Here is a 16830-nt window from a genome sequence, read left to right on the forward strand (position 1 = left end):
CCACCATGAGCTGGAGCCGGGGCTTCCTGATCGGCCTCCTGAGCGCAGCGTGGCTGCTGCGCTCCGGCCGCGGGGACCAGCAGCCTCCGGAGACGGCGGCGCAGCGGTGCTTCTGCCAGGTGAGCGGCGAGCGCGCCCGGCCAGGTGAGGGGTCGGGGAGGGGGCGTCATCGCGCCTCTCCCCCGGGGAACGAGCCCCCGACCCCGGGGTCGCAGACCTCCATCCCTTGTCCGGCAGGGCGACGACCGGTGTGCTTCCACGCAGCCTGGATGCCGCGCGCCCTCCGGCGATCTGCACCCCGCTAGGGGCGTGGGGTTCGCCCTTCCTGGCCTTCCCTGACGGTGGGAAAGGGGGTGTGCGGACGGTGGGCACCCACCCTAGTCGCTCTTTCCGTAGAACCTGGGCCGGTTCTAACTTCGAGCTTGACCTGGAATTTGGGGACCCCGGTGCCTGTGCGGGTGTGGCTTCGCCAGCCCCTCCGGTTGGGACGGGCTTAGGGTGAGGGCTAGCTGCCCCCCCCCCCCCAGATCTCGTCGTCAGGGGGAGAAGGGCTCTGGATGGCCGTTGCTGCGTCTTAAGGCAACTCGCCCTGCGCGTCTGTTTCCTTTTTCCTGACTTGTCACGGTGTTCTCCTATCTGACTGGTGATGTTTTCCTGTCTGGCTGTTATGGTGTTCTAACGTGTCACCCTTCACTCCTAAAGTTTGGTTACGAGCTTAGGATTATTTCCTTTCGTGAGGGTAAGGGGTGTTGTTTCCCTGAGCAACAAATTCAATTTAGTTTTTCTGTCTTTGTATTTTATATTTCAAAACTATTCCTTTTTTTTTTTTTGGTGGTGATGTGGGAAGGGAGAGGGACTATAGCTTAAGTTAATTTTGGGTGAGGTCCTTTAGAAGAGGCAAATTGAAATAACTCTGAATTTCATTTTGGCAGTCATCAGGCCAACATGTAGCTTAGAATCATTCAGTAGCATCTGAAGTCAATGTTTGTATTATTCTATTCTTTGGAAAGTGTAGCATTCTTGTTCAGATGTTTTTGTTTTCTTGAGATATGGTCTCCAGGCTGACCTTCAACTCCTGATCTTTCTGCCTCAGCCTCTCAAATGTTGGTATTAGGTATGCACCACCATGGTTGGCTGCGATTACTTTTTTTTTTTTTTTTGGTACTGGGCTTAAATTCAGAGCCTTTAGCTTGTTAGGCTGGTGTATCACCGGAGCCATATACCTCCAGCTCTGCTTTTGCTGGTTATTTTTGAGATCGGTTCTCCAGACTTCTGCTAAGGCTGGTCTTGCCCCTTGACCTTTCTGCTCTCAGCTTCCAAAGTAGCTAGTGAGCCATTGGTAAATGGTTTTATTCTTTCAAGCTACATCTTGGTGGGTAGCTTTACATTTTTAAGCTGGATGTGGTTACACACTTCTGTAATTCCAGCTACTCAGGAAGTGGAGATAAGTGGATCCCTAATTTGAGACTGGTCGGAACAGTTGCTGAGACCCTATCTCAAAAGCAAAATACAAACAAAAGGGCTGAGGGTGTGGCTCAGGGCCTGACTCAAATGGTGGTGAAGTTGCCTAGCAAGCATGAAGCCCTGGGTTTGATCTTCAGTACTGCAAGAACACACACACATTATATATCTATATCTATATCCATATCTATATACACACGTACATGAGATAACCAGCATCTACATTATTCGATTTGTGAGGATTTTACCATTCATGAACAGACATAACATGTATGTATGGCCATGGTACTGTCCATAGAGGAAAGAAGCACTTCCATACATATGAGTGGCAGAGATGTTATTTCTTTCATTGTTTTATTTGTGAGAGGCATTACTGAGGCTTTGGGACTTGAACGGAGGGCCTCTGTCTCTCTCTTTCTCTCTTTTTTTTCCCTCTAGAGCCTATCTAGTGCTCTACTAGCATGCCTCTAGCATGGCTTTTTAAATGGTTAGTTAGGGATAAGTCTCTTGGACTTTCTGCCCTGGCTGGCTTTGAACCATGATCCTCAGATCTCAGTCTCTGAAGTAGCTAGGATTACAGGTGTGAACTACTAATGTCCTGCTCTTCCTACTGACTTAAATTCTTGGATCTTTTGTTTTGCTGACTAACTTGGGAGTTGAGCTGATGTTATCTGGGAATTTGTAAAAGAAGTTGGAAGAAAATTGCTGCCATACAAGTAAGACATTGGAAAGGTGCTCTTCTTCAGCGGCTCAAAGGACATACACTCAAATACTTAGTAATTACGGACATCACACACCCAAAGTTCAATCAGCTGAAGATAAGCACAACAGATCCTTGGTATCTGTGGGTACTGCCACTAAGGAAAAAAACACACCTGCTCAGGAGTTTAGTACTGTGTTATGGATGCTTGACGTATTTTTCTTAGAATACCACCCAGTTTCTACTCAAAACATACTGCCTTTTAAGAAATTTGCAAAATTTCATTGTGTTAGGTCAACTAAGCACATTCTGTAACCTTTTTTGCCTTGGGAGAATACTTTTTTTGTTTTTTGGTGCCAGTCCTTGAACTCAGGGCCTGGCACTGTCCCTGAGCTTTCATGCTCAAGTGCTCTACTACTTGTGCCACAACTCCATTTCTGGCTTTTTGGTTGTTAATTGGAGATTAGAGTCTCACAGGGGCTGGGAAGGTGGCTCAGTGGTAGAGCGCTTGCCTTGCATGCAGGAGGCCCTGGGTTCGATTCCTTAGCACCACATAAGCAAAAAGAAAAAAGCTGGAAGTGGTGCTGTGGCTCAAGTAGTAGAGCGCTAGCCTTGAGCTGAAGAGCTGAAGGACAGCACCCAGGCCCAGAGTTCAGGCCCCAGGACCGGGCACCCCCCCCCCAAAAAAAAAAAAGAGTCTCATGGACTTTGTGGCCTAGACTAGCTTTGAATCTTATTCTACCTGGACTAGCCTGGGCTGTGATCCTTTTATACCCATAACTGGAATGACAAGTGTGTATGACCACACTCAGCTTTTTCTTTTATTGAGATGGGAGTTTTGCAAACGTTTTTTTTGCAAACTTTTTTTGCCCTATCAGCTTCCCATGTAGCTGGTAAGACAAGGCCAAGCCACTGTACCTAGGTATTGGTTGAGATACTTTTTGCCTGGGCTGTCCTGGGACTGTGGTCTTATTTCCACCTCCCAGATAGCAAGAGTTATGATTGTGAGCCACCAGTGCTCAGCTGATTTTTATAACTATATAATAATAATAATATATATAATATATAATAACATAATATATAATAATAATTATTATTATTTTATTGCATTTGGTTAAAACCTCAGATAAATCTGTGAATAAGGATAGGTGCTAAGATTTTCAGCCAGGCTGAGAGTTTAGCAGTAGAGTAAAAAGCAAATGCATTTGCTTTTTCTCCCATCCCCAGCTTTAGAAATCTGCCTAACCCTGTGAAGTTTATACATTTTTACATTGTTTACTCTGATAGTGATTAAGGGTCCCTCTTTCTACAATATCCTTAGATTTAAATAGAAAAATCTGTTAGGCACCTTTCTTTTTGTTTTAGAATAAGAGTGGCTGTCTTTTTGTCTTCAGCGTCAACTTTAAAGAATTGTGAATTGGCTGGAAATGTTGTTTCTGGCTTATAATCCCAGCACACAGGTAGCTAGGCTGAAGAGGGAAGAGAGCAAATTCAGAGCCAGCTTAGGCTGAAGAGGGAAGAGAGCAAATTCAGAGCCAGCTTAGGCAATTTAGTAAGATGGTATTGAGGAAGGGAGGAAGAAAGGAAGAGAGGAAGTGGGGGGGAGAAGGAAGAGAGAAAGGAGAGAAGGAGAGGGGGGAAGGAAGGGTCACATAGTAACAGACAATTGTAAGAGAAATAGAAAATAGCCTACTGAATCCCAATATAATAAATGAAGAGTGTATGTTAGTTCTCTCTGGCTAATAGTAGAAGGGATGAGGACGGAGAAAGTCAGTGAGACAAGCTTAATGATAGACATGTGCAGAAAACCAGGATGAGAGAAAGTGAAGAAAAAAATGAGAAAGAAGCGACAAGAAGAGACCACTGGTGCAAAAGATTTATTCAACCTAAGTTTCTGTCCACAGTGTTCACTGATCTGAGTACGCACTCAGATGTAGAGGTTACTATGGCCAGACAGGCTTACAGTTTGGTGGGTGATCCTTATGGTGGGTTGATGACAGACATAGGTCCTAAGCATGTAAAAAGCAATTAAGAAACTGCGCTGCTGGCTCACATCTGTGATATTGGATGCTTAGAGGGCTGAGTACTGACTGCTTTGAGCAAAAAAGCCAAGTGAGAGCACAAGGCTGAGTTCAAGTCCCATTATGAGCATGCGTGCGTGCGTGTGCACACGTGTGCACACACACAGACACACAGAGCAGTTTTGAAGCCAAATGGGTGGTACTAGTCTTTATTCCTAGCACTGCTGGAGGAGGGAAGGGCTGACGTAGGAGGATTGGGAGTTCAAAGCCAGCCTGGGCTATATATAAAGTAAAACAAACTAAACAACAGCAACACTAGTTCCCTTCTTGTTGTCTATTACCCCTTCTGCTTTGGCTTGCCACATCCTCAGCACCCCTCCCCTCATACTGTTGCAGGGGTGCCTGGCTTACAGTTGGGGTTCTGCTCACAGGATATCCTCTCTGGTCTGAGCATGAATAGGATATGTAGTTGCTTGACCTAGAAAGACATTGAAGTAAAATGTATAGAATAATCAGAATAAGTTCTGTCAGCATTTGTTCACGTCTACTGTCATTAAGTTTTGAGGTGGAGATTTAAAACAAAGAATTAAAAAATTTTTCTTTTGAAATTTCAGAGTCTTGGAGACCTGGTGCATAATCTGTGCTTAGACTATGTTAGGGAAATTATAGTACAAGATGTCCAGAAAATTATTTTGCTTAGCGAGCTATTTCAGATGGGTTGATGGCTTCAGTTAAATCTGAACTTGTAGCTTATTGGCTACAAGTCCTACTAAATTGATTTCACTCACTCTGCGCTCTAAGTTCTTTTGAAAATAATATCACAGTGTTTCTTGTTCAAATAAGTGTTTAGTTATATAGGACAACTTCCTTCTATACAAGCCCTTGCTTTTTTTTTTTTGGTTGGTTGTGGGGCCTAAACTCTGGGCTTGGGCGCTTTCCCTGCGCTCTTCAGCTCAAGGTGAGTGCTCTTCCTTTGAGCCACAGCGCCACTTCCAACCCCTTGCTTTTAAAAAAGTAATTGTATTAGCCAGGCACCAGTGGCTCACAGATGTAATCTTAACTACTCCGGAGGAGACTGGGATCGGAGGATCACAGTTTGAAGCCAGCCAGGGCAGAAAAAGTTCAAGAGATTCTTATTTCCAATTAGCTACCAAAGAAAAAGCTGGAAGTAGAGCTATGGCTCAAGTTGTAGAGTACTAGCCTTGAGCAAAAAAGCTCAGGGAAAATGCCCAGGCCTTGATTTCAAGACCCAGGACCAGAACACACATGCACAAAAATTCCTATCAATATATAACATAATTGTCCACACACAAATGACTGTTAGTGTGTATGTCTGTCAATACTTTGAGTAAATAACTCTATTATACTCAAACCCAGGGCCAACCCTTTCTTCAAAACAAAATAGTATATGTAATAGGTGTGGCTTTTAAGCCGATAAAGGCCTTCCTATTTATTATTGCTTTTTGATAAATATTGCTCCATTCATACTGTTAGAGAGCATGAACATGTAGAACTTGTCTCAATTCATGGATCTCTTGGATATATTTTCCAGGAGTCACTTCAGGAGAAAAACTGAAGCCCAGCTATGGAGGCAGTATGAACCTCTTTTGCATTTCATTTGATTAAAGAGGAATGAAAACTCAGGCCATCTTCATATAATGAATGCTAGTCACACCTAGAACCATCAGAGTTGGTAGATGTCTACCAGACTCATGAGAGGGAGAGCTCAGATACTCTTAGGAAGTGTCCTCTGTGAAAATAGATTATTTTAAGTTTGGAATGCACTGTAGATTTACTCTGTAAATAGGTATTTTAGGTGCCTTAACCTGCCAAGTATCTTAAGTCAATTTTACAACTGGTTTAAAATTTTAGACTGGGAGATTGGGATATGGGAAGACACTTGGCAATCTGTGGGATGGGAATTGGATATAAGCCCAAGATTAAAGCCTGGTGAGGTGGGTTGTTCACAAGTTCTTCTGGAGCACTGTCCATGGACTCCTAAGTGACTGTTGTGGTCCAGGCTTTTCCATATAAGGAACACGGAGAAATATTATCATGCTTGTGTCTTTTGAGTCAATTGACAACAATTGATAATAAAGCTAAGATTTTAAGGTGGTGATAGCTTTTAACGTTCCTGACACTTCCAAATTTCCACTTTGTTAAGGAATGAATAATTTTCTTTTTTCCTTGTTTTTGGCAGAACTGAGATTTGAGCTCAGGACCCTGAACTTGCTAGGCAGATACTCTACCACTTGAGCTATACGCTCAGCCTTTTTTTTTTTTTTTGGCTTTTGTTATTATTTTAATAAGTTCTTGGTTTTTTGCCCAGGCTGACATGGACCACAACCCTATTTATACTTCGCTCATAGCTAGGATGACTGGAGATTACCACCACACCCAGCTTTCATTGATTGAGACTGAGGTCTTGCAACTTTTTCCTTCTAGGCTGTCCTTCAACTGTGATCCTTCTCTCAACCTCCCAAGTAGCTAGGATTATAGGACCAAGTCATATTGTTCCTGTGTTCTTCACCACACATGCCTGCTATTTTGTAATCCATTCATCTACATCTCCCCATTTCCTCCTTTTTGTAAAAAATATTTTTTTATTGTGAAAATACTGTGCAGAGGGGTTACAATTACATGAACAAGGTAATGAGTACATTTCTTATCAAGCACTGTTGCCTCCTCCTTTGTTTCCCCTTCCATCCCTTCCCATCTCCATCCGCTCCCCCATTTCCTCCTTTCTTCACCAATTTCAGTCTCTGAAGAGATTGTACTCTCTTCAGATAGTTTGTATATAGATATATTTATGCAAAATTTTCTTTCTGTGTCTGCTTTATTTCATATTACATAATGTCTTCCAATCTGTTCACAACATGGATAGTAAATCTCCTTTTTAGTTTGGAATTGGAGTATTTCCTTTGTGTGTGTGTTGATGCCACATTTTGTTTATCTTTGTGAGTATGAGTATTTAGAGGCCTGATGTATCACATGAAGACTACAGTTTGGAATAGTTATTGTAAGTCAGGATTTTGCTCAATGGGTAAGTTATAGGGAATATGGGTAACTCTAATATGGTATGTTACTATATGAATCCCATAGCTTGTAGTATACTTAAATATATACAATATATACAATAAGACTGATTAAAAATTTTAATATTTTTTCAGGATCACAAAACACAGTAAAATTTAATAGACCTAAAGTTTTTGGCAAATAAAGCACACTTTGAACACACATATTTTTTTGTCCCTCATTGAAGTATAATTGACACTGTACAGAGAGTGCAAGATGTCCTTAGGAGTTCTGCTTTTGAGGTTAAAAAGAAGATATAGCAGGGTGCTGGTAGCTCATGCCTGTAATCCTAGCTACTTAAGAGGTTGAGATCTGAGGATCATGGTTCAAAGTCAGCCAGGACAGGAAAACCCATGAGACTCTTATCTCCAATTAACCGCCAGAAAACCGGAAGCTGTGGCTTAAATGGTAGAGTGTTCATCTTGAGCTGAAGAGCTCAGGGACAGCACCCAGGCCTAGAGTTCAAGCCCCATGACCCACCAAAAACAAAAGAAGATATGAAAAATTGCATCATCCAAGTGCTGTCAGTCTCCAGAATTAGGATTTGGTGGAGCTGGAGGTGTAGTTCAATGGTACAGTCCTGTTTAGCATGTTCTGGGCCCTGGTTTGATCCTCAGCATCAAAGATAGAGAGGAACTAGAGAGGGAGAAGAAGAGAGAAAGAGAGTAAGATGGAGCAATGGAGGTAGAATTAGGATTATAAAGTTACTATGTACTCAGAGTTTTTAGTAAGGAACAAGGTCATATTTGTATATGATATAAAAAGTTATTTTATGATAAATATGTAGTTCAGATATCTAGAAACTGAATTAGTCTAAGTAAGACTAGAAAAATCAATAAAAAGTGTTAACGCTTGAATATTGCTGTTACTATTCAAAGTTATTTTCTTTCTTTCTTTTTTTTTTTTTTTGCGTTGATCCTGGACCAGCACCCTGCACGTGTGTGCGCATGTGCGCTCGCACACACACATTCTTTTTTTTTTTTTTTTTGGGTCCGGTCGTGGGGCCTGAACTCTGGGCCTGGGCACTGTCCCTCAGCTCTTCAGCTCAAGGCTAGCATTCTACCACTTGAGCCACGGTGCCACTTCCGGCTTTTTTCTTTTTGCTTATGTGGTGCTGAGGAATGGAACCCAGGGCCTCTGGCATGCAAGGCAAGTGCTCTACCACTGAGCCACCTTCCCAACCCCCCCCCCCACATTCATGGTCTCCTGCCTGCCCCCCTGCCTGCAAGGCAGGTGTTCTACCACTCAATATACCTTTCTAGCCCTTTAGGCTTTGGTTATTTGGTTATGTTTGTAGACAGGGTCATGCTTTTTGCCTAAGCTAGCCTAGACCATGATGCTCTTATATACACTTTTTACTGTAACTGAACCAACACACACACCACCATACTTTCCTTTCCTATTGAGATGGAGTCTTATGAACTTTATTTGTGTATGTGTCAATACTGGGGCTTGAACTCAGTGTCTGAGTGCTGTCCCTTAGCTTTTTCCACTCAAGACTGGCACCCTACCACTTGAGCCATACCTCTACTTCTGGTTTTTTGGTGGTTAATTGGAGAGAAGAGTGTCACTGACTTTCCTGCCTTGATTAGCTTTGGACCACCATCCTTAGGTCTCAGCCTCCTGAGTAGCTAGGATTACAGGTATGAGCCAGCAGCACCTGTTCTTGTCTCGTTAACTTTTTGCCCAGGTTAGCCTGGAACCATAATCCTCCCAATCTCAGCCACTGGAGTACCTAGATTTACGAGCATGTGCCACGCTGCCTAGCAAATAGATACATTTAATAGTTTAATCTAGTAAATAGGATTTAAGACATCACTGGTAAGCATTTGAAGGTTAGGATTAGCTTTGTGGTTAGTTTATTAGTTCAGTGTTGCGAATGATAATTTTTTTGTAAGACCATTCCAACTCTAAAAGTAGTGGTTGCTCAATATTGGGGGGGAGGGGAAGGTACTTACAATGGATTAGTTTCCTTTATAAATTTAGTTTCATGTCTCTTGTTTTTTCATCTCTCTCTCTCTCTCTCTCTCTATATATATATATACCAAACTTGTCTGACTTGCACATCCTCTACAGTTAAAATAGGAAAGACTTAGACAGTGAAATACAAGAACACAGAGTGAGCCAGGCGCCTGTGACTTACATTTGTAATCCTACCTACTCAGGAGGTTAAGATCTGAGAATCATGGTTCAAAGCCATCCCAGACAGGCAGTAAAGTCTGTGAGAAAAAAAAAAAAGCTACAAGTGTAGCTGTGCACTAGATTTGAGCAAAAGAAGCTCAGGGACAGCACTTAGGCCCTGAGTTCAGGCTCCTGGACCAGCACAATTAAAAGAACACAGAGTCTTAAGAAAAAGAAATTGAATGCAACTGGGCTTCCGGTTAAATGGGTGAAAACTGGAGCAGGAAATCCTCAGGATGTCCAAATAGTGATGCTCCCCACTCTTCTACCTCTGTTGCTTTGTGCCTTTTAGAATTAGCCCTGTCTCTCCCAGTTGGTTCGGGTGCTCTTCAGATGTCATGATGGAGTATGGTCTGAGTTGACTTATTTCCTGGCCCAGCCCCTGGAAAATGCTTCTACTTTGGGCAGGTCAACCTGGAGTCTCGAGGGGAGATTGCAAAAGGGCTGTCAGGGGCCCAACTCTGTGTGTGTGTGTGTGTGTGTGTGTGTGTGGGTGGGTGTGTGTGGGTGGGTGGGTGTGTATGTGCGCGTGCGCATGAGCGCATGTACATGCCATTATGAGATTAGCATGCCTTCCAAAAGCATTCTTCTAGGGTTATAGTAACAGCAACAGTATGACTAGGTTATTAGGTTTATGAAAACTGTGACTGGGAATGAGGATAAGGGTTGGTTGAGTAGAAGCCTTTCTTTTATTCCTTTATTTGACAAAGGATCTCATTATGTATCTTTGACAAAGGATCTCATTATATATCCCAGGCTGACCTGGAGCTCGTGTTCTTCCTACGTTAGCACTGGGATTACAGGTGCACACTGCCATGCTCAGCTTGAGCAGACTTTTTTTTTTTAAATAATAATCATGTGAGGAAGAAGAACCTTACTGCATATAGGAGATTTTAATTCAGTATTTCATTTTCTTTGTCACAGGTTAGTGGTTACTTGGATGATTGCACCTGTGATGTTGAAACCATCGATAGATTTAATAACTACAGACTTTTCCCAAGACTGCAAAAACTTCTTGAAAGTGACTACTTTAGATATTACAAGGTATTAATTTTTTTGTGTGTGTAAGAATACTTCTGACATGCAATTACATTTCTTAAGAATTGCTTTGAGATTATGGTAACAAAATAGTTAGAAGTTTGGATATCTATTAGCTCTTTTAATTTCAATAGCAATTTTATACTCTGGTGTTAGAAACTCATTGGTTAAATTGAAGTCAGAACAGAAACTCTTACATTGTTTTCAAAATAGTTCAAACTTCTTTCAAACGTCATATTGACTCTAACTAATGAAAATAAATTTAAAAAAATTGTGATGAGGCATTTCAACCATTACTTTTTTTATTTCAACCCATTACTTTAACAAGTCACTCGGAACATGTTCTGTTAAGAGAACCACTGAAAGAATCTAGAAAACTAGGTTACTGGAGTATTTGGTTGCTGTCTGAAAGCACAATTGGCTAACTGTTTTCTACTGTTATGTGTGGCTTTAAAACTATGAGAGTTGCCCGGCGCTGGTGGCTCACGCCTGTAATCCTAGCTACTCAGGAGGCTGAGATCTGAGGATCATGGTTCAAAGCCACCCAGGCAGGAAAGTCCATGAGACTCTTATCTCCAATAAACCACTAGAAAACCAGAAGTGGCATTGTGGCTCAAGTGGTAGAGCACTCGCCTTGAGCTGAAGAGCTGAGGGACAGTGCCCAGGCCCAGAGTTCAAGCCCCATGACTAACCAACCAACCAACCAAACAAACAAACAAAAACTATGAGAATTGGTCAGCAGTGATATAAGCCAATGTTGACTCCTAGCTGCTATCTATTTAGTGGTGCATGTTGTCTTTCTAACTACGTCTGCCACTTACCTATGTTAGGTACACATCTGTACAAATAGGTAAGTGGGATCAATAGCATAATTGTAGACAGCATAGCAGGCTGTAGCATCATAATTCAACAGCTGGCAATGTAATCTCAGGATTCATATTTCTACAACTTTTTTCTGTTATCATTTAACAGGTAAACCTGAAGAGGCCATGTCCTTTCTGGAGTGATATCAACCAGTGTGGAAGAAGGGACTGTGCAGTCAAACCTTGTCAATCTGTAAGAACCATATAGACATTTAAGAACTACTGTATTTTTACTGTCAGGTACAGTCCCTTCCCCCTTCCCCTGTGCTGAGGCTTGAACCCAGGTCCTGGAGCTCTCATTCAGCTCATGGACTTTCCTGCCCAGGTTGGCTTGGAACCTCAATCCTCAGATCCGCAGATCCTCAGCCTCCTGGCTAGCTAGGATTACAGGTATGAGCCACTGGTGTAGGGCTTACTTTTTTTTTTTTTTAATTAGCTTATGTTAATTATTATGGGGAAGGGCAGATTTCATTGTTACATTTCTACATATGTTTACAATGTACCCAATCATTCTCATCTACTCTATTACTCTCCCTGCACTCTTTTCCCAAACAATTTAAAAAGATTTCATTGTTCTGCTTTCAAAATACAAACACTTTACTTGGAAAGTCCTCTTTCTTCCTCCTTCTTATCCCAATCCCCTTCTACTAGTACCAGTCTTTTTCTCTTTCCCTGCCCCTATTCCCCTTTTGGTTTAGTTTTCATTGAGTTTCTTTAGGTTGTTTTGAAGATTTTCACAAATACATCCCGCCCCCCAAAGAAAAGGCTGTGTACACACACACACACACACACACACACACACGCACACACATCTTCAACCTAGCAATTCATTTAGGAGTTTCACCTAGTAAAGAAATTGGACTGATGTTCAAAGATGGATATAAGGCAGCCACAAATATTATAGAGCTGATTTTGTTGAGATGTAGGCATTGGACACTGTTTATTCTTGGTTGGGATTTTTTATTTTTGGTCGAGGGGCTTGAACTCTGGGCCTCAGCCTTGTGCCTCAGGTCTTCAGCTCAAGGTTTAGCACTCTACCACTTGAACCACAGCGCCATTTCCCAGACACTGCTTATTATATGAGAAAACATGTCCAGCTATTGAGAACAATACCCACTGATCTAGTTCCAAGTGTGGAAGTTCACCATGGGGTAGGCTGTGTGTGGGTCCTGGGGAGATAGTTGGCAGTTTCAGAGTTCTGGTTCTATCTCTGCTCTTGGCATTACTGACTCTAAGTGGTTGTTCCTGTAGTCAGAAGTAGCCAACAAGACTAAACAGTTCTGCTTTCCTTGGTAAAGTCCAGGGCTCCTTAAGAAATGCTTGATTCTAAGAGTGAAGCGAGCAATATGCAAGATGAGCCCAGAATATTTTGCCATCATAAAATAAATGCTTCTAAGGGGCTTCCCAGGCATTATCCAAAGGACACAAGTGCTTAGTCAGTACTTAGTATTCCCTAGTGGAAAACGGGGGACAATTTGAATCCTAAAGGGAATAATGTAAGTTTTTTATATTTCCAGTTTTTGAAATTTTATTTTCTTTTAAGAAATCATATGGGGGGGGAGATGGGAAGGAATAGTAAGGGGAAACAAAGGAGGAGGCAACAATGCTTGATAAGAAATGTACTCATTACCTTGCTCATGTAATTGTAACCCTTCTGTATGGTATTTTCACAATTAAAAAAAAAGAAATCATATAAAACCATGTAATTGAAAATCTGTTAACTGCAAGGTTTCATGAATTTTTCTCATAGATAGTAGAAATTTAAAATATTTTTGCAGAAGACAGAATGTTGTCAAAGAATATGCATTTTTCTTTTTCAGGATGAGGTTCCTGATGGAATTAAATCTGCAAGCTATAAGGTAGGCTCATAGACTTATTGCTGCTTCTAGTATAGATATATATATTTTCAGTTCTATGGATTGAATATAATATAATTCATGGTAGGCAAATATTCTGTCACCTGAACAAATCCCTAAACCCTTTTGTTTGTATTTTGTTTTTGAGATAGAGTCTAACTTAGCTTGGACAGGCTTCCAACTTGTAATCCTTCAGTCTCTTGACATACAGGTGTATACCACCATGCTTAGCCTTGGGTCTAGTTTTTTAATGAAAAATTGAAAGATCTATTTCCTGTGTCATTTATTGCTCCATTTCTCTTCTCTCCTGATGGTTTAATTTTGGTGCCAGTCTTGGGGCTTGAACTGAAGGCCTGGATACTTTCACTCAAGGCTAGTTCTCTATCACTTGAGCCACAGCTCCATTTCCAGCTTTTGGGTGGTTAATTGGAGATAAGAGTCACAGACTTTCCTGTCTGGGCTGGCTTTGAACCATAGTCCTCAGATATCTGCCTCCTGAGTAGCTAGGATTATAGGCATGAGCCACTAGAACTCAGCTTTTTCCAGTTATTTTAAAACCAATCTTAGATAAACCCGTTTGTTTATAATTGTTACATGGTTGTAAGATTTCAGAATTAAAGTTTCAGAAGTAAGGTAGATACAATTGAAATTTTTCACCTAATAGAACCTGTAGAAATATTTGGTTTAAAATATTTGCACACATTTTACTTTGGAGAATGTTTTCTTAAATAAAAAACTTTAGATCTGTAGAAAAGGGTCCATTTAAGTTTAAAGTTGATTAGTCATAAAAAATATAACTTTGAAGAGAGTATGGGAAATTTTATGAAAAATTAAAAATGATGAGAACATATTTGAAAAATATTTTCTTCAGCAACATGCCAATGATATCACATTAAGAAAAATGTAATTTATTCATGAAGCTAGAGAATTATTAAATAAGAACTAAGAACAGTCGTTTGGTTTGGCTTATTTTTAAATATTCAGATAATCACACTAGGGTTTTACATTTTTGTTGTAGTATGCACAGATCTATTTTAAAACAAATTTTCTCTCTTTTTTTTTTTTGTGCTGATTCTGCAACTTAAACCAGGGACTAGGTGCCGTCTCTTAGCTTTTTTTGCTTGAAACTGGGGCTGTCCCATTTGAGCCACACTGACACTTCGGGCTTTTTGGTGATTCATTGGAGATAAAAATCCCGTGAACTTTTCCTGCCTGGGCTGGCTTTACACCATGATCTTTAGATCCCAGACTGTGGGGTAGCGAAGATTATAGTCATGAGCAAGCAGCCCTTGATCTGGCTGAGCTTTTATGCATATGTTCTAGACATGGGAAGAAACGTGGTTGTTTAGGAATATATTTTGAATGCCTAAAGCTATTAGAATAGTTTTTATAAGACTTGGTAAGCTCTGGGCATTCTTAGAATCATGGAACAGGTTGAACCTTAGATACATGTGATCCGGTCGTACTGACAGTTACTACCTTTATGGAAGGGAAAATGAATGCCCTCAGTCATTGGACTAGTGAGACAGTGTGTCCTCACTGCTTGCCTCATGACTTCCTTCCAGCTCAAAAGTTTTCTTCATGAACACTTTACTAATGGTTTTTCTTAGAACTGTAGTCTCTGTTTTGTGAGCATGATCATAAACTGTTCTCCAACAAAAACAAAAGGCCACACCTTTTAATATGAGAACTTGTTTTTTACGTTTGGAGGCCAGAGTGATGGCAGCAGGTATACAGAAGGACTCAGTGGACTTCTACATTGTGTATTAAGTTTTTTTTTTTTTGGCCTGTCCTGGGGCTTAAACTCAAGGCCTGAGCATAGTCCCTGAGTGTCTCTGTGCTTGAGGCTAGCGCTTTTCCACTTGAGCCAAAGTGCCACTTCTTTTTCTGTGTATGTGGTACTGAGGGATCGAACTCAGGACTTCATGCATGCTATGCAAGCACTCTACCACTAGGCCACATTCCCAGCCCCTTGTGTAATAAGTTTTTAAATGTAATAAGTTGCATTCTATTTTGCTCCCCTTCTTGTTTTAGTACTCAGAAGAAGCCAACCTCCTTGAGGAATGTGAGCAAGCTGAGCGACTTGGGGCAGTGGATGAATCGCTGAGGTGTGGTTTGTTTTGAGCAGTAGAAGTAGTACTCTGTTTCTTTTGTGCCATGGGTTAAGGAAGGAATAACACTGTTCTCTTTGTTTGAAGTGAGGAAACACAGAAGGCTGTTCTTCAGTGGGCCAAGCATGATGACTCTTCAGACAACTTTTGTGAGGCGGATGGTACGGCACTTTTCTTTATATTTAGAATTATACCTAAGAAAACAGTCTTCTTCTTTTTTTTTTTTTTCTCTTCTTTTTTTTTTATTGTGAAAATACTGTACAGAGGGGCAATTACAGGGGCAAGATAGTGAGTACATCTCTTATCAAGCATTGTAGCCTCCTCCTTTGTTTATCCTTCCCATCCCTTCCCATCCTCCCTCCCTCCCCACCCAATCCTCCCCCCCCCTCCAAGTTGTAAAGTTCGTTTTTGACATGACAACTTGTACTTCTCATCGTTGCAACAGGCCCACCTGTATCCTTATTTAAACGACTTGAGAAAACAGTCTTCTAAATGATTGATTGATTGATTGCTGGTACTGGAGCTTAAACTCAGAGCCTGGGTGCTATCCCTGAGCTTTTTTTGTTCAAGGCTGGTCTTCTACCACTTGAGTCTTACATCTGTCTACTTCTGCCATTTTTGTGGTTAATTGGAGATAAAAATGATACAAACGTTTCTGCCTAGGCTGGCTTTGAACTTCAATCCTCAGAGCTCAGCCCCCTGATTAGTTAGGATTATGGGCATGGGCTCTTCATGCTCGGCTTGGGAGTTAACTTTTAAATGATTATAGAGTTTCTGTTTTGGGTCATGGAATAGTTTTAGAAATGAAAAATGGCAATGGTTACATATCATCATTAATAACACTTTTAGTACACAGCATATGGTTTAACTGGAAAATAATGTGATATTTTAAATCACAAAAACAAATTTCCAAGAAAACTGAATTTCTGGGAAAAGAAATTCACCCCATAAGTTTTTACAGTTTTTATATCTAATAGCTTATAATTATTATTTTTATATTTATTCATTTGCTGGTTCTGGGGCTTGAACTCGTGACCTGAGCACTGTCTAGCACTCTATCACTTGAGCCACAGCGCCACTTCTGGCATTTTGGTGGTAAATTAGAGATAAGATTCTCAAAGATTTTCTTGCCCAGCTTGGTTTTGTATCACTATCTCAGCCTCCTGAGTAGTTAGGATTAAAGGCATGAGCTACCTCCCACAATTTTTGTAATGTAATCCATGCATTTTGTTCATTACAAAACCTATTCTTTATATTGCTATTCAAATATTACATATTTTCTTTAATGGTTATCTGTTGCTTTTGGAGAAATGAATATTTAACCATGAAGTCACCACTGCAATCTCTAACATTAATCCAGGGTTCTGGTGTTCAAATTTAATCAAATAGAACCTCCTAGAACTCTTTTTTTTGGGGGTCCGGTCGTGGGGCCTGAACTCTGGGCCTCGGCGCTGTCCCTCAGCTCTTCAGCTCAAGGTTAGCGCTCTACCACTTGAGCCACAGCGCCACGTCTGGCTTTTTTTC

General features: G+C 41.1%; 1 protein-coding gene across 1 annotated transcript in view; it reads left to right on the top strand.

The window, feature by feature from the left end:
- The first annotated feature begins 5 nt into the window (after window positions 1–5).
- Window positions 6–16830, top strand: part of Ero1a (endoplasmic reticulum oxidoreductase alpha) — a 41418-nt gene continuing 24593 nt past the window's right edge. Inside the window, exons 1-6 of the mRNA XM_013012334.1 lie at window positions 6–119; window positions 10363–10482; window positions 11449–11532; window positions 13160–13198; window positions 15230–15303; window positions 15394–15467. Coding sequence (XP_012867788.1) covers window positions 6–119; window positions 10363–10482; window positions 11449–11532; window positions 13160–13198; window positions 15230–15303; window positions 15394–15467 — 505 coding nt within the window. The remainder of the gene's footprint in view (window positions 120–10362; window positions 10483–11448; window positions 11533–13159; window positions 13199–15229; window positions 15304–15393; window positions 15468–16830) is intronic.

This window comes from Dipodomys ordii, unplaced genomic scaffold, assembly GCF_000151885.1.
Source record: "Dipodomys ordii isolate 6190 unplaced genomic scaffold, Dord_2.0 Scaffold16, whole genome shotgun sequence".
NCBI lineage: Eukaryota > Metazoa > Chordata > Mammalia > Rodentia > Heteromyidae > Dipodomys > Dipodomys ordii.